The following is a 17,572-nucleotide window of genomic DNA, read 5'->3' on the forward strand; positions in this document are numbered from 1 at the left end:
GGTAGGGTTGTATTTGCTAACTGTGCTGCTCTCTGTTTAAGGGAGTGCTTATGGCTCTTTCTGACTACATCTCAAGAGTATGTCATCATTGAATTGTTTGTTAAACTGCACCATGGAGGAATTTTTCAATTAAAGATTGAGACGATTATTTTCGATTGTAATTACAACTACATGAACATGCGGTATAAGAAGACGCGCGCTTATTATCGATTTGGAATCATGTTGATGTGTCACTTCATTATCACTATATACTTGCAAAATTATCTACAGCTGTATGTTGAATAAATTTTTTGTTTGCATATGGACGAATTGAACCAACATATAAGATATAAGACCGATAGTGAATTATTAAAATTTGGTACTCAATAGATTTAGTACAAAACTACATGCTTAGAGTATATCCGTAAATTACAAGTTAAATTTCACATTTTACGACAAAACTTGAATGTGTCATAATGAAGTAATGAACTAAACCATCCCATCACTAAAATGTAGATCATCTAGCTAGTAATAATTTCTTTGGCTAAACAAATGGAATCCGGATGTTTTACATTAACGTTCCCTTTATCAAATGGACGATTCTCAGTGATAATTCGAGCATGTTGTGAGAGTGAGCAAGTCCCTTTTGTCTTCTCCCAGGATCATCATCATTAGAGCCCTAGCATGCTATATATGAATGCAACCTCAGAGCATGCCTGCACAATCAGTTGGTCCCAATACACATAAAACAATTTCACTAGAGAGAAAGGGGGAGAGGTTACCTAGTCCTTCTACAACCAACCCACGCAGCCATTTGTGTTTCAGGTCACTTTTCTCCGACAGAGGAGAATGATGCAGGTTGGGTTTCTTCTACAGTGTCAGTGCGTGTGTCCCAAGCTTCCATACGAATATAATGACACCCATCTTAGGCAGATTAGAAGAGCATCAAACATTGTAGTGATCCAAAATACCAAGCACAAAGTCACAAACTTGATAATGATATTTACTTTCTTCTATTAAATTTTCATAACCACTTTGTCTTTTCACCTTATCTTGTAGTTAACTAGTCCCATAACGCTTGACTTTAGGTATTAACCCAATCAATCATAAATCAATGATCAATAAGTTTCCCCCAAGTCTTTTTCTCAATTTGTCTCTTTGAGTCCTCAATTATTGTTAATCAAAATGACCCTTTTCCGTTCTAACCCAATTACCCAAAATTCTCTAACCCCAAAATTCTCTAAGAAATCGACTTTTGCATAAATCTGAGCCCCATGTCCTTTGTTCATAATGAGGGTTTTGCATTAGTAGCCTCACAAGTGTCCTTTGACATAGTGGGAGCAGTTTTTCAAGGAGACCAACAACTGTCTCGTGCCTCATACTCTCTCCCACTCCCTTTTTTCTAACCCACTCCTCCTATATTTGCAACTGATTCACCCAACTGTATCATGCTGCTTGTTCGTTGCTAAAACCTCTCCTTCTCTCTTTCCTCTAGCTCCTGCAGCAAATGGAGTAGGTCCTCCTCAAACCATTTTCATGTTTTTCCTTGGAAAAATCTCAAAATTTGGTTTTCGGGCATAGACATGTTTGACATCTTGTTCGGGTGGAGAAAAGCTTCGAAGTGGTAATCACATATGACAATGATCATAAATTTGAGGCTGCTTTTTGTTTGCAGTGAATTTATTGTGGTGGCAGTTATAGACCAATAGGTTTTTGCTTGTTGATGCAGCAAGCAGCTGATCAAGCAGGTGCAGTGCCGGCTCAAGTTGCTGAAGAACAAGAGGGCAACTATTGTGAGGCAATTGCGAGAAGACGCAGCGGAGCTGATCAAGAATGGCTACGAAGACAAAGCCTTCAATAGGGTATGTTATCTAGGACAAACTAACATCTCCTCTGTTTTCTAATTTTCATCACTAATGTGTTTTAGTTTTTTTCATATGTGACATCAGTTTGTTGAACTAGTTAGTTAGCTGGGGTACAAATGATGCTCATATTGATTCCAAAAAATAGAGTTAATGTCATCTTTAACCAAGTATAAATCTTGGTGATGAAAATCTTGATTTTGTATCATATGGACTATAATTACTTCTGGATGTGATCAATTACATGGCGTGGTCATTTTAGTATCGAACATTCTGCAGAAAAGGAATATCAGGCCTCATTTCCTTTTTCTTTTCTTTCTGATTTTCAGGTTGAGCAGATAATCAAAGACGAATGTATTGTGGCACTGTATGAACTGTTGGACAATTTCTGTGAATTCATCCTCCTTCACCTTTCATATATCCGAAGACGCAAGTATGCCTTGAACATTGCTGATTTTCTCTTAATCAATTTGTTTTGCTTTATTGTTGATCTGAAATAATTGTCTTCTGTTGTTATTTGGTAATTTCATTAGGGACTGTCCAAATGACATAAATGAAGCAGTTTCAAGTCTTATATATGCTTCTGCTAGATGTGGAGACCTTCCTGAGCTTAGAACAATCCGAAAGCTCTTCGGAGAACGTTATGGCCTGAAATTTGCAATGACTGCTCTTGAACTATTCCCTGGGAACCTTGTGAACTGTCAGGTTGCTGTTAATTTCTTTCAATATGACATGTATTTAAAGGGGTTTAGAAGTGATCACATGATCCTTGCCAAGAAAGAAAAGAAATGATCACATGAATATATGAACTAACAAATCTGAAACTTCAGGTAATAGAGAAACTGACGCTAAAGCCAGTATCAGATGATATGAAACATAGATTCGTGAATGAAATAGCAAGGAATTACTGCATCAAACCAGAGGTTTTAGCAATTGAATACTATTCTGATTGGCAACAGAAGGTAATTAACTACATACACATGATTTGTTCATTATAGTTATTAGTTAGACAAAAGTATGATATTGCAATGTTAAGTCCTTTGGTCCATGCGCCACAGGTGAAGGAAACTAGTGGACATCTAGCACTGGATTCAAATGTTCGGACTTATTACGAAAGATCTGAAATGCAAATTTGCAAGGTGGAAGAGCTTCAGACAGAAGATGTTCATGATTCCAATATATCTTGTACTACTTCAGTACCTAGGCTAGCCCCGACTATATTAGACTCTCCACTGCATGATGAAATACAGGACCTCTATGCTGAAGTGGATTCTCCAAGAGGTGGAGAAATAGTGGTGTACAATGATGACATTGAAGAGGTTCGGTCTTGCACAACAAGAGATGGAGATGACTTCCAAGACCAAAGAGCTTTCAAGTTCAAAGCTAGCGTCGCCAAAAAAGAGAATCTTGAAAACAGTTTTGATCATAGTTATGTGGCGACATGGAGTGTGAATTCAGGATCAGGAGTCTCTAGGAGAAGTTTTAAGGGAAATGAGAAAAGACCAAGGAAGAGATCAGTGTCCCAGGAAAATCAGTTTTTGAAGGATAATGAATTTCCAAGTTACTATGCAAGGAAGCATCAGAAGAAATTGGGACCTAACATTTTGTCATGCAAGTGCAGCCTGGTAAAACCATGTTATGTTTGCAATGGGAAAGAGCATGTCGAATTTGAAGTTCCGACACTGAAGACAAATAGAGGGATTTCAACTAGGGTGGGATTTGCTAATCCGGGTCATGAACAGAAAAGTTCGGTGTACAATGCTTTCACTTACCCTGATCACCAGCCAAAAACGCAACGCAAAGTGTTCAAAGGAACCATAGAGGAATCCGATTTTCGACGCAAGCTTTCCTCTTCTAGTTCGTCTTCATCATCATCTTCTCCACCCATGACTAGTTCTTGGATGAGAAAAGAAATGGTACCTCCTTACTTCAGAAACGTGACAATGCCACCGGAAAGAGTCATGGACAAGCGGAAAGAAGAGTTCCAACGATCCATTTCAGACTGTTTTCAGTATCCTACTCATGTTCATCCGAACCTGCCAGATTACGATGATATTGCAGCTAAATTCATGGCTCTCAAGAAAGAACGTCTGCAACCTAAGCCTCATCGCAACAATCAGCTTTAAACTGCACAAGGCAGTCTGCATTTTATGAAGAATCCCTAGCATTCACATTCATATTGGAAGGCAGTCTCCATTGTTCTATAATTCAACCTTATTGTATGTTTTTATATATTAGTAACTTTGCTAGTTTGGGGATTTTAGATCAGAACTGAAACTTTATATTGCAGAAAATGTTACATTTCACTTTACTTATCCTACACCCAAGTCCTAATCCATACCATAATACTTAAATACTTCTATGCCTTCTACTATGATCTTACTGTAGACTATACAGGAGTCGGGAGGGCATGCCTCAATATGGACTAGGCCTTTCAAAATACCGGGCCGAAAGTCAAGTTCGGGTTCAGACCAATTGGGCCTTTACAATTTCTTAACACGTAAGAACAATCTTACAAGTCGTATTGTTTTTTTAGATAATATAAAAAGAAAAACAACATCAAATTACAAAACTCTATTACAACCACCACTTAAATAGTCAAAATAAAAAGTCTAGCTGCAAGAGGAAGGGATCTGCTCCAAGCTTGTGTTCTAATTTTATGTCCCAGTTTTGCAATAGCATCCGTTACAAAATTCGCTTCTCGGTGAACATGTGTGAAAAAAAACTTGACCAATTTGAGAGGCAAGGAAGATAATGTCTTTGACAAGATTTTGAATCCCCCAATGAGTAAAACATGTACCATTGATGAAATTGATTAAGATTTAAGAATCTTCTTTAACCAAAATTTTATGAAAACCATGAATCCATGCTGCTAAAAGACCTACACGTAAAACATAAGTTTCAGTTGTGAGAACATTATTAAGGCCAATATGGTTTTTTAGATGCTAAGACAGATCGACTATATGCATCTCTAAAAACAAAACCTAAAGCATAGTGATTCCTTACAAGTCACATTGTTCACTTCTATCCGATTTTCACATCATTTTCATGAGGGAGGCCATCAAATTCACGTGACATCAAATTCATGAGGGAGGCCATCAAAGTGCGTCTGTTTTCGAGTGTGTCCCTACCAATCTTTGGTTTTTTGGGACAAACACTTGTAATCTGAGAAATAAGAACTTCCAACTTTCCAAGGACCCAAAGTAGATTAATCACTAATCGTCTCAAAGATCATTAGATTTCTTGTTTCTTTTTAGTGAACAAAATCATTAGATTAGCCATTATTTGCAACAATTTCCTATGAATTAACTCTCTACTCGGGGTAATTCAAAACCAAAGATTTCGCAATTTCAGCATCGAAGTACCGTAATTTCAACACTCCATCAGCACCGTTATACTCCAGAACTCTCCTTAGGCACCGGAACACTGAAGAACACTCGTAGTTCATCACTAAAAAACTAAAATTCAAGGGAACAAATAAAAAAAAAAAAGTTGTGTTGGTACTTGCCAATGCTTATCCTCCTATATAGTCCTATGACTCCAAACCATGAGCTTGGCACCCAAAACAAGACAGAAGCCTTTGCATGCGGAATATGTGTCCATAGGAAAACAGCGTTACGCTCTTATTTCTGACAAAAAGTAAAGCAAGGCTTCGATCAAAGCCCACACCACCTTTGTACTCTACTGTACTAATACTTGTACTTGTACTTGCACTGTGAATAAACATCAACTTTTCTTTCACTTTTACTGCGAGCATTCAAAGCAAGATCAACCCAAAGATTTTCGTCCCCCTCTGTTCATTTACCATTTCCTGCTGTACGTTCAAACCCACATTTTTACATCGCTGGCTTCACAAAGGGTTAAAAAAGTAAAAACGACTCCAAACTAGGGACTACTACAAAAGTAAAACTACTGCGCAAAAGCAAGGGTCAGGATCTCTTCAATCTGAACAAAAGAGCCGATATCAGCCGTCAAAACTTGAACCTTTTTTTCTTTTTGAAGTTACTTTGCTCAAGCAAGGCCCAGCTCCATTTTACACGCGCCGTCGCCCGACGACGAGCCACCGCAGAATCCTGACGCTTCTACCCTTCTCTTCTTGACCGGAACCACGTGCGGTGCACGTGATGACGACGATTCGAGTCCAAGAGTCAGCTCCAGAGCCAACTCGCTTTCCTGAACCGGGGCGGTTCGCTTGCGAGGCGACGACTCCGGCTCGGCTCGGAACAAGAGCGAAGCCTCCGCCGTCTCCGACGAAACCATGCTCTCGGTTTCCTTGCTGTCGCCGTCTACGTTGGCAGCCTCGGACTGATGACTCAGCGACGAGTCGTGACTCGTCGACCGGTTGAACTCGTCGCCGACCCAGTACGGCTTGGCTTCAAAGCGAGCCGCCGCCGCGTCCTCGACTCCGGATCCCGACCCGGTCTTGTTGGGCTTGGGTTTCACGGCGGACCTCTTGAACCGGTAGCGCGTCTTTGCCTTCTGGGGGTCGGTGGACGCGGCGGAGTTCTCGTCCTTGGACACGTGGCGAATGTCGTACGCCTTGAGAGGTGGGCCATGCCCGTTGGCCGCGGCCTCCGAGGTGATCGGAGTAATCGGCTGGCCTTTCAGCACGTTCTCCACGGCGGCTTGGCATAGTTGCCATGACCCGGACCACAACAACCCAACCGACCCGTAAATCGGGTTCACAATCCTCCCGCATGCCTCGTAGAGCAGTGATCGGAAAATCGCTGTAAAACATAAACTCCAGTCAGCCATTTGTCACATCACAATTTAATCACTATGTTTGAACCAAAATTTAACAAGTGTACTAACCAGGTCGGAGGTTTTCGGGTCCGGCGTTGATGAGGTTCATGAGCCCAGCGCGGCCGTAAAACTTGGCGAGAAAAACGGTAGCGTTTGCTTGAGATTCGGGGCTCTTAATCCACTGCAAACATGGTCTGATGCTACAATTCTCGCTGCACCCCTTGCGTAGTATACGGCATCCATTACAGCTCATCCGCATTTTCGCTTTCTTTCGTTGCAGTTGAGAGATTTTCAGAGAGAACAAAACTTTTTGAGAGAGTTTGAGAGAGAGAAATGGTTTTGGCTTTGGTTTTGGTTTTGGTTTTGGAGGAGGAAGAAGAAGGTTTGTGGGTATTTAAGTGGGGAAGGTTAGAGAGAAAATGGGGGCCGCTGGGTTTCCTCAGGTACTGCCCACTGAGACGCAGTGGTTTTATATAATTTTATCCAAAACTCCCAAACAAGCCTGGTTTCCACGTTCAAGCAGGGTTGGCCTTCAACCCACTTTTCACATTTCTCAACTAAATGTTATTTTTATTTCATTTAATCCAGGTGATAATTCCCCCTTCGCAAATCTCGCTCCCAGCGCGTGACGCCCACTCCCCAATTATGGGGATTCACTCTGTCATTCCATTGGGATTGGGCCGTACACTCTTGATGCGATAGGTATCTCTACGAAACGGGGTTTCTCGTAAATCCAAATCACTGTCGAATAAAATTACGTATCTGCCACTCGAATAGGACGGGACGGTGAGGGTAGGATTGGTAATGTACCCGAATGGAGGCAGAAAGAGGGACAGGTGGGGGGAAACGGGAGAGATATGCATGCAAGTGGGGACAAAATGCGGGAACGGAAGAGTGCGGCGCGTGGCGAGCACGTTGAGGTGTCAGGGTGCGGTCGAATCGCCACATATGACCGCGGGCCCCGCGCTGTGGGAGCTCGTGGTTTTATATAAAAGGAATATTAAAATAGAGACGAGAAGGGAAGGGCTAGAAAGGGCTCCTGGTTTTCGGGAAGACGTATAAATGGGATAGTCGGTTTTGTGCAAAACCGCTGAAGGTGACAAAACCGGCGAACGGTTTCTGGTTTTGGGGAGTGGGACTGTGGGCGCCAACTGGGCCAGCGGTTTTGGAGGTGTGTCTCAGAGACTCTCTCCGGGGCACACACGCAAGAAGAACACAAGCACGTACAAAGAGGGAGTGGCATGTGATTTGTCAGTTGTACCCTCTCATGCTTATCCAATAAGCCAGGAGGCCTACTTGGGTTAGTTTAGGTGTCACTTCCCCAATAGGGTCCCCCTACACACTCACACGTCACTCCAATTTTTTTTTTACCTTGAACAGGTAAAGTTACTCAGAGAGTAACAAGAACCACAGCTGCAACGGTGATTATCTTTGGCCAATTGTGCGGAAAATAAGCTGAAGTTTGGTCAGCTGAGTTTCAAGGTTTGGAGAGATAATTGTAGCATCTTTACTAGCGTTTAGCATCAAGAGTAGTTTTGTTTCAAAAAACATCTTATCGGTTGTGTGAGGACTAATAGATTATACATATCTTAATACTACTTTAAAAAATATATATCATACATCTTAATCTTAAACAGTTTCGTTGCGATTTCAATCTAGGCACCCAGAATAATCAAGAGGCAAGTAATATACATCACACATTGAAGTGGACGAACTCACACAACAGTAAACATGCAAAAGACAAAAACAAAAATAAAAACAAAAGGGTTTGGTTCACTTCATCCATTGATAATTTGTTTTAAATGTAAATCTTATATTACTTCATCATGATATCATAACAAATTACACATTTACGCATGTCTAATGGCCACACGAGTTTCATGTCACCCAAAACGTTGTACACATGTATAGCTTAAAAACTCGATACACATGTGGATGCATGTTAATAATATATACATCCCAACTGTGTAATAAAAAAAATAAACATAAATAAAGATTGTTTGTGGATATACAAAAGCTTGGATCCCTCCACCTATCGCGCAATTGGATTATGATGTAAATTTCAAATTACTTCAACACTATTAAAGTCTTTTATCGGTAGAACACGAAAAATATATATGGTCATATAATGCTCATAAGAATTCACCAATCTTCACTAGCGGAGCCAGAGAATACACAAGAGAAAGGCCAATGTAGGAGTGGTTATAATAAACCTTTCAAGTTAGCTAGATCCCAAACACAAGATACATATAAAACCAAACTTTTAAGGGGCTTTTGAGGGGTACCATGGTATGTGTTTAGCTCCGCCAGTGCCAATATTAGTCATATGCTGACAGATTCTCATCTCTTGCAGCCTAAGGCAAAGAAAAAACTTGTAAATCATTACCGAAAAATGAAATTTACATGCTCGTGGTCGACAGAAAGTTGCAATTTACGAGTGATCGATTCATTGCACATAGAGACCCAAACTTGATGCATGTGATGTAGAATCTAATGAATTAATTTTCAATGTCTGTTTCGTAACAAGTAGCTAAGTACTCCACATTCAATAGCAACAAAAACTTTTCCAATGTCACATTTAAGGGCCAAATACTCATATAGCAAAATCTTTACTATATGTAAGTATAGCGAGAAATGATTGACATCCACTTGACAAATTGCCTCATGAGGAGATTTACGACATTCAATCATAATCTTAAGGTCATGAATTCCCTTAAATGTTGTATAACAATGAGCTCACACAAATGCAAGGGAGTCTAGGAGTTAGGAGATGATCCAGCAACATTATAATTTCAAAATAAATGTAAGTTAGTACGTCTCAAAGATGAATACTCGATCTCAAACATGTTGAAATAGAAACACAAACTTTTGACGTGCATGAAGCTAGGAAAAGTACGCTGGTTAATTTTGCATGTGCTAGATGCATGATGTGAGTAAAAACTAAAAAGGGCTGTTTTTTTTCATTAATATCACCATGATGAACACATATTTTAGAAAGAGTAAATGACACTTTAGTACTAATTTAAGCTTTATTTTGCCTATTTAAATGTTTTTAAAAGAAATGTTTTTAAAAGCATAGTATTCTGTAATGTTTTTTTGACTTCACCTCACGTACGTGTACATGCATGAACAATACGTACACAATGCATTTACGCGGTAAATCAGTAAATGTGATCGATTAGAGTTCTCTAATTTCTATATATGCCACCTTGTACATGTTATAGTTAATTTCTAGTTTTCTCTTAGCTCATGTCGACATAGAACAAAAATTTCTAATAACAATGTTTTACCAAATACGAGTGTTTTTTATTGCACAAAATTACTTTGAAACCATTTGCCAAAAAAAGTTCACTGTACTCGGTTCCGATCGAATTATAACATGTATATATGTTATAATTCTTTAACTTACCAAAGTCGTGATTATAGATACAAGTGGGCGGCTACATATATATCTTTCCCTGGAAAACGTCAAGAAAATACAATCAAACTAGCTAACCTTCCCACCACAACAATGTAATGTATTCGAAAACGTCAATAAATTAAACTGTAGTTTGATTCTTTGACCTAAAGAAAATTCCAGTTTGATTGTTTCCGGTTCGAATTGAACGCGAGAAAATGCTTAGTGATGATTCTTCTGGCAAATCGGAAACTGGAAACTGGGAACCTAGCCATGGCATGTGGGATGAGCTAGGTTGCTGTAATTAGCTGAATCAGAATTGTGGTCGATCGGTTTCATGCAGAAGCCTCCAAACTTCCACATGGGGTTTTCAGGTCATCAATTGTCACATATATCACTTTGCAAACGATACCGTCGTGTTTGTAAACCCTAGCGGGCTCCCGGTTTTTAGGAGTCACACCCGAAAACCATTACCACCTTCCAAACAATCTGTGTTCGGCTAGCTGCTGCCTTCTGTGTAAAGGCAATGGCCAATGGGGCCTTAAACATAGATAGGGTTTGATTAAGAAAACAAAGTTGGTACTACAAACGCAAATGCAGCCTTCTAAAATGGAAGTTAATTTCCACAAAGGCACTAACCAGTTTTAGCGTACGGTTTATGATTAAAAATTGACCATTTTGTCATTTTGACCCACCTTAATTATCTATTCACTTCACTCCAGGAATCCATTGTACGTTAATCACAAAACAATAGTGTTAGTTGAGAGAGGAGTTGCCATATATGCTCGACGACATGTAGGCTAACACAATTTGCTTTCATTTTTATAAGATTTTGTTTCTGTCCAAGATTGGATTAAAAATTGCATTTAATCGTGTCTTCTTTTATCGGATCTTTGAAATTAAGACAATCGTTTGTCTGAACACAAAGACTTCAATTCACCCTGAATTCAATTTATTTGGAATATGAACTGATTGGTTTAGTTTGAAATATGATAGTTAACCAAAATTTCTGCCCTCTATTGAATAGCCTAGACCATTATTCGATCATGGATCCGCCACTAGCTATAGGTACGTATTTATCACAAGGTGACTCAAACCACTAGGCTATATATCCTAACTCGGAAAAAATTATTGGTCTAATTGCAAGAGAAATTGATAAATGAAAAACTCTTAAAGAAGTTTCTAATTAGGTTTTTTTAGGCTAGTGTTGTTAACATGTATATCCTTTTTACACATCTCATTTATTTTTTTATCCACACATTTCAATTTTATTTATAAACTTACGGATTCAGTGTTTACTTGCACCAATGACATCTGGTTGGTTCACTTAAATTTGTTTTCGATAAATTTGTCACTTAAATTTGTTTCATGATTGCTTATGAGTGTGTCAATAACACTAACTTTTTTTTTCACGGGAAAGTTTATAATTACGTTAGTATCACACTATCACTACCCAATTAATTATAGCACTGAGAGACCAACTTGCGCATTGTCATGTTTTGTTCATGATTACCGACTCATACAAGTTGCATTATGTTAAGTTTGTATTACTTAGTGTGAATTAGACCGCAAGATTCGAAGCCTCTCGTTTGCTTTTGGATACATTTACCACCTAACCCTACTATGATTGTTTTCTTCATTATAGATTGCATGTATTCCTCTAGCCAATTTTTTTTCTTTTTCGAATACTATTTATTCCTTGTATATGTATCTAGTGCATCCATGAAACTATATAGTACATACATGATTAACCCTACATGTCAACAAGTCTTGCATAATTGGACCGAGGATCATACTCATATGTAAAAGAAGCTATATATATGAATGTATTATATAACATTGGAAGGTGGATTGTGTACGTAACCAATATATATAACAAAAAAGCACGAGGTTTTTCTCGAGGTTAAGTCATTTTCCATAGTTTTATTGGTAGACCGTACCCATAGTTATCTATAAACCAAAGAAAACAAAGCAAAGGATGCTTCATATGTTTTCGCCAATATTAGAATTCAAGTTGACTATCCTTTCACGAATATCAATAATTATACCCGTCATTGTGCCAATCGAACCCGGCCTCTATTTAATTTCTTTTGGTATGGTCCATCTTTTCTTTTTCACCCAACTCGATTCATTTGCATTAGTTAATTCTATATACAATGGTAATTGAGATGTATTTTTTCTTTAATTTGTTGAACATTTTGCGTGATGTACAAAAAATTCCTGGTTTATATGCAAGTAGATATGATTCATAGGGGTTTGATGTAACTCGATCATAAAAATAGTTTGTCGATGTAAAATATACAAATAATCAGTAATTGTACCGTGAAAGAAAAAATGAATTAGATCTTTTTTATAGATAACATTTTATCTACAAAAAGATTGATCGATCTAGCAAGTGTTCATTTCAATCCGTCATACTCATAGCCATTTTCGGATTCTATTATTAGCAGCCTATATATTTCACTTCTATAGCTATATAAACTTCATAAACCAGCTTTCGTTATAAGATGACAATCACATGTATCTAACTCTCAAACTCTATGATTATCCAAACAAAACAAAAAAAACTCTCAAACTCTATTATGAGTGAATTGACATGATCGAACATTGATGCTCTAATCTAAGATTGTGTTATCCGTCAAATTCACCAACGCCATGAGTGCACCACTATGAGAGACGTGTCGGGGACATAGGAGAACAGTTAAAATGTGCTACACACAGCCATGACAGTTCCAGAATGAGCTGAACGGTAAATTCCGTAAACCTAGTCGACCACGTGTCGTTGTTGCGTGAAAACGCCCTTTTCCAAACTGGTTTCCCACATTCTAGCTCGCTCCTGGTTTTTGGGAAGCTTCTCGTTTTCCTTTGGAGAATTGCAAGAGTCAAAATACCACTCGCTGCTTCTTCCCCTGGTTTTGGTTTTAGGGTTTTTTTATATTCCAGCCGATGTGGGCGCCCTCAGATCCGATTGTAATAAACTACCAGTAGTGACCTACTTGGCAAACAAGAGACGTGAAAAATCCCAAAACTGACGGACATATATATACGCTAAAGAATATCAAAAGAATTCCATGGGTGAAAGACATTGAGCTTAGATGACCATTACAGTAAAATAAGAAGCTCAATCATGCCAAAATAGTGAAAATTAAGCTTAGATGAATCATGTATTAGATGTAGTGGAGTTGGTAATTAAAGTCTAGATTTGAATCGGTCTTGTATCTTAATGTAAAATCTTCAGACGCCGATCGGAGTTAAATCTTAATTTATTCTTAACGGTCTACGGATCGGTAAAACCTTTACGAAAGCCGCGGGATCTCGATAAAACGAAAAGAAAGTGCCAAGAAGAAGATAAGAAAGTTAGAAAACGAACTGATGTTTGAAGAAGATCGATGATGATGGAAGAAGAAGAAGATAAGAAAGCCAGGTAGACGATGAGGACTTAGCTACAGACTGGCTTCTGCTTTATGGACGAAGGAGAACGACGTCGGAGTCTGTAAACCCTAGGACACGTGGATGAAGTTGAGGGAAAGCTCAGAGAGGAATGTGGCATCCATGCATCGAAGCAGACACACATGAAGAGCACGAGTAGAGCGCGTGGGCTTCACGTTTAAGGTTTCAATGGCAGAACGGGCCACGTTGGTTACGTGGAGAAACGTCACCTGTGATTAAACAAATTTAACTCCTAAATTTTAGGAGGTCTTTTCTTTTTCGCAAAACCAGTGGTCTCCAATTTCTATGGGCTCCTTCCTAATTAACCTATAATTAGACTGAATCTGATGATTCTAAACTAATTGTTTAGTGACTCGTAATCTAAGCACACAATAATGTTAAGCAAAGACTCGAAGAAGAATCCAGAGCCGCACACAATATGTGCTTAATTTAAATAAATAATTTTGGCTGGAATTGGCTTGGAATATTTAGATTCAATGTATTGACTTGGTTATCTAAAATAGTTTTGGCATCCAGAACGAGTTTCCAGCGGCCTTTTTGTTTTTGTCTTGTTCACCTACACATCTTAATCTCGGGTATAGTTTTGTTTGTGGTAGTGTACGTTGCTGTTTTGAGCATCTCGGCCACTAGGGTTGAAGTTATATAATTATCTTGCCAAATGAAGCTGTCAAGCTCTATAATTGCTAAAGACTTGGACAAGTTAGATTATTCTAGGCGCCAAATTTTTAATAACGACTTTTTCTTTCTCAATGGGGGCCTTAGGTTCATATAAGTTAGGGTAGTGTGGGCTTGGTCCCGGTACACATACTATGTGTGTCTTCGCTGGCCTAGCGAGACGACATGGTGTTTATTATTTGATCACATGAGTGATGAGCTCAATCTTCTAGTGGCATGACGAGTGCTGTCAGGTTTATTTCATTGTGGCAACATAATAGGAAAATTGTGTTATTTGTAACGATGGTTTTTCGTTAATGGGGTTATATTTTTAGAATGTCACCGTTATGTCAAAATAGTTGGAATATCTATTTGTACACTATTTGCTAACTGATGCTCGTCAGAATATATAGATTTTATGGAAAATCTTTGTTTTGATATAAGGTTCATGCTATTCTGCAATTTTAGTAGTACACGGCGCTTTTCAAAGAAATTAAAGAAATGGAGAGGATTGGGAGTACTAGGGGTTTGGACGTACGTACCATCTGATCACGTACCTTTGGAAGATATGGTTTATTGGGTGATCATCTTATTGAGCTAAATCTAGAATTGGTTCTATGGGCTATTGGGCTTCTTCCTCATATAATTGATCGTCGGTTTCCAAATTTCTAAGGCTTGGCCTACAAAACCGAACTCCAGTTGCAAAAGTGAAATTGGGCCACCCGTCCCAAGTCTATATAACAAGCAAGCAAAAGCAGAGTGAAAACTATTAGAAATTGTCATTCGCTACCATTAATTCGAGCATCAATATATAAAATGCCTAAATAGGTAATCAAATGGGAGACCTAGAAATTAAATTGCAATTTCTTTTGATATAGGTAGGTGCACCAGCCTGAATTGAAATTAACAAGATGAAATATATTTGAGCAAGAGATGCATGAAAAGAAAGAGAAGAGACTGCAGATAAATTTGTTGATAGGAAGTTAATTGCATTATTTATCAGTCCCAATACTCACAATTCGCACAATTTATAGATTCTTAATCTCTCATTCTCATTCTGTCCAGGAATATCTTCATTTCTTTCAATTGAGTCTGGAAACGAAGCAATTAACTTTCTGTGATACGTACTGAAGATAAGAGATTGATAGTAGCTCCAAATTAACCTTCCAGTTTTGATCATTTTAATTTGAAGTTTCTCATCATCAGAGACCTTGTACGTAGATCTGAAATGATAAGAGTTTCTATCTTTGTCATCTATCATTATGGACAATGTTTTTGTTCTCAAACTATATGCAAGGAAAATCTCAAGCGCTTAATTTCACAAAATCTGCAACTCACAAAATCCACCTGCAGCCATCACATTTATGTAAAGAACCTAACTCTGGGTTCAGTACACTTGATATGTCTCTTTCCAGTACGTTATCATGTTTTAGTGTTTTACTCCTATTTTGTTTCCTTGATTTGATTGATTAATCCACCACACCAAACACCCAACACTCTTTCAACCCTTCTCGCCTATAATTACTACTTCAATCTTACCCTACAGAACCCAGTTTATTACTGAGCTGAGGAAATTGACATTGATTCTGGGAGTCCCCAGATTATATTACTGCCTGGTTAATTAAGGAAAGTGGGAAATACATTCATAACTTTCAAATCGTACGTCACAGACTCAAACTAGCTATCTTTTTGCAATTGTGAAATGAAGCCAAACTGCTGCTGAGCTAATAAATCCACATAATCAAGTCCAGTTGACATCCCCAACAATTTTGACCGGTGTTGTTAACTTAATTAGTTAATTACTATTGCTGTGATAAACACTTAGGTGTGATGGATGGAAGACGAAAAGACTTCAGTACTTACAGCTTATATATATGTATAGCCCCTGAATGAGGTTGGTACTTGGTGCTATCTATTACTAAGAGAAACCAAGGATCTCTTTCGTCTACCAAATCCAAGAGCACAGTTTGTATATCTTGAGCGATCGAGTTTCCAGCTTGGCTTCTTTATCACACACAAGGTGATCACTGACTTGATGAATATTTGTTCGAATCGAAGATTACATTTTAAGACATTTTACTACAATGTTTTTTTGTTGTTCGAAATTTTAGTACGATGTTTGTTTCATCTGCTGTATATATGCTCTCGGAAACTCCATTGACATGCAATATATCATCTAGCTTATTGTATGATTGACAGATCCTTCGAGGATGGCTGCCCCAGTTGTCCCGAGTTTGATTGCCAATGAACCTCTTAATGAGCACAACTACAAAGAATGGAAACTTCGCGTCAAAACCTATTTACAAGCTAAAGGTCTTTATAGTGTTGTAAAGGATGCCAGTGATCCTCCTCAAAAAGGCAGATATAAACGTGAGGCTTGGCAAAAGACCAACGCTGAGGCTCTGCATGCAATTCATCTTTGTTGCGGGAACGATGCCTTTCAAGTTATCAAGGGTGTGAAGTTAGCCCACAATGCTTGGGATGCTTTAAAAAGCGAATTTGATCACTCAGGTAAGTACATAAGGAAACATCTATCTTCATCCGATTTCCAAATGAAAAATGAAAAAAAGCAATTAACCTACTGTTTTTGGACTAGATCGATTACTTGATCAAAAGAAGATCGATCAGTTTAGTTTAGTCCACCGAATACCTTACTAGCCTTGATGAGAAAAATCCGGATGATGATGTAGTCCAACAAATCCAAAATCCAGTTGAACTTCAAACTAAACTAAACATCACGATTCATTTTCATATGACGAGAGATTGATCTTCAAAGTGATCAACGATGACTCCTAAGGCTTTACTGATACTGAGTTAACGAAAGAATTGCAGGAGAACGTACTGAAGAATAAAGATATTGAGACAGAAAACGAACCGGAAAAGGAAGCAACTGAAGGCACGTGATGTATCTTAGATCGATCCTCAGAGACTTCTTTTAATATTCTAATCCGGACTAAAACATTATGACATAAATTGTTCAATATATAGAAGAAAAAAAGTTCACTGAAATTGTTCCTAGCTGTCAAAGTAAACTGGAATGGATGATTACATATATAATAATTAAAGATCAAGGACTTCATTTTCAGGCGACTTTCAAAGTGATCATGATGCTCAGCCAGAGGAAGTAAGAGAAGCTGATGAACCAAAAGAAGTGGATAAAGGTATTGATTCATTGTTTAATTTGCCAACCCTAGTCATAACTAAATTTGCTTAATTTTACCATAGGATTTTAATTGGGTGATGTATATGTCACGGCCTAGGCTCTAAGTGAGCTGCAAAAATATGGTTCATCTAGCAGCACTATTGTTACTAATGATTTTTATTGCAGCATGCAGCTAATCAAGTTTTCACTTAATCACTTTCAGTTTGATATGCTTGGCATATATGCAGGAGATGGAGATGACAACAGTCGCAATGACAACACAAACGCTGAAGTAGTTAACTATGAAGATTTTTTTGGTGCTGTGAAAGATCATAAGTGGGATAC

General features: G+C 38.4%; 2 protein-coding genes across 2 annotated transcripts; one reads left to right on the forward strand and one right to left on the reverse strand.

Annotated features, from left to right (window-relative positions):
• Window positions 1–1,296: 1,296 nt before the first annotated feature.
• Window positions 1,297–4,158, forward strand: LOC101314197. The gene is made up of 6 exons (XM_004304080.1): window positions 1,297–1,603; window positions 1,709–1,841; window positions 2,171–2,274; window positions 2,375–2,546; window positions 2,672–2,803; window positions 2,900–4,158. The coding sequence occupies exons 1-6, from the start codon at window positions 1,563–1,565 to the stop codon at window positions 3,965–3,967; spliced, it is 1,650 nt and encodes a 549-aa protein (XP_004304128.1). The 5' UTR covers window positions 1,297–1,562; the 3' UTR covers window positions 3,968–4,158.
• A 1,265-nt stretch (window positions 4,159–5,423) lies between these two features.
• On the reverse strand, window positions 5,424–6,947 carry LOC101314484 (LOB domain-containing protein 41-like). Its single transcript, XM_004304081.1, has 2 exons — window positions 6,654–6,947; window positions 5,424–6,568 (listed from the first exon to the last, which is right to left on the reverse strand). The coding sequence occupies exons 1-2, from the start codon at window positions 6,841–6,843 to the stop codon at window positions 5,853–5,855; spliced, it is 906 nt and encodes a 301-aa protein (XP_004304129.1). The 5' UTR covers window positions 6,844–6,947; the 3' UTR covers window positions 5,424–5,852.
• Between the last annotated feature and the right edge of the window lie 10,625 nt (window positions 6,948–17,572).

The sequence above is a fragment of the Fragaria vesca genome, linkage group LG6, assembly GCF_000184155.1.
Source record: "Fragaria vesca subsp. vesca linkage group LG6, FraVesHawaii_1.0, whole genome shotgun sequence".
NCBI lineage: Eukaryota > Viridiplantae > Streptophyta > Magnoliopsida > Rosales > Rosaceae > Fragaria > Fragaria vesca.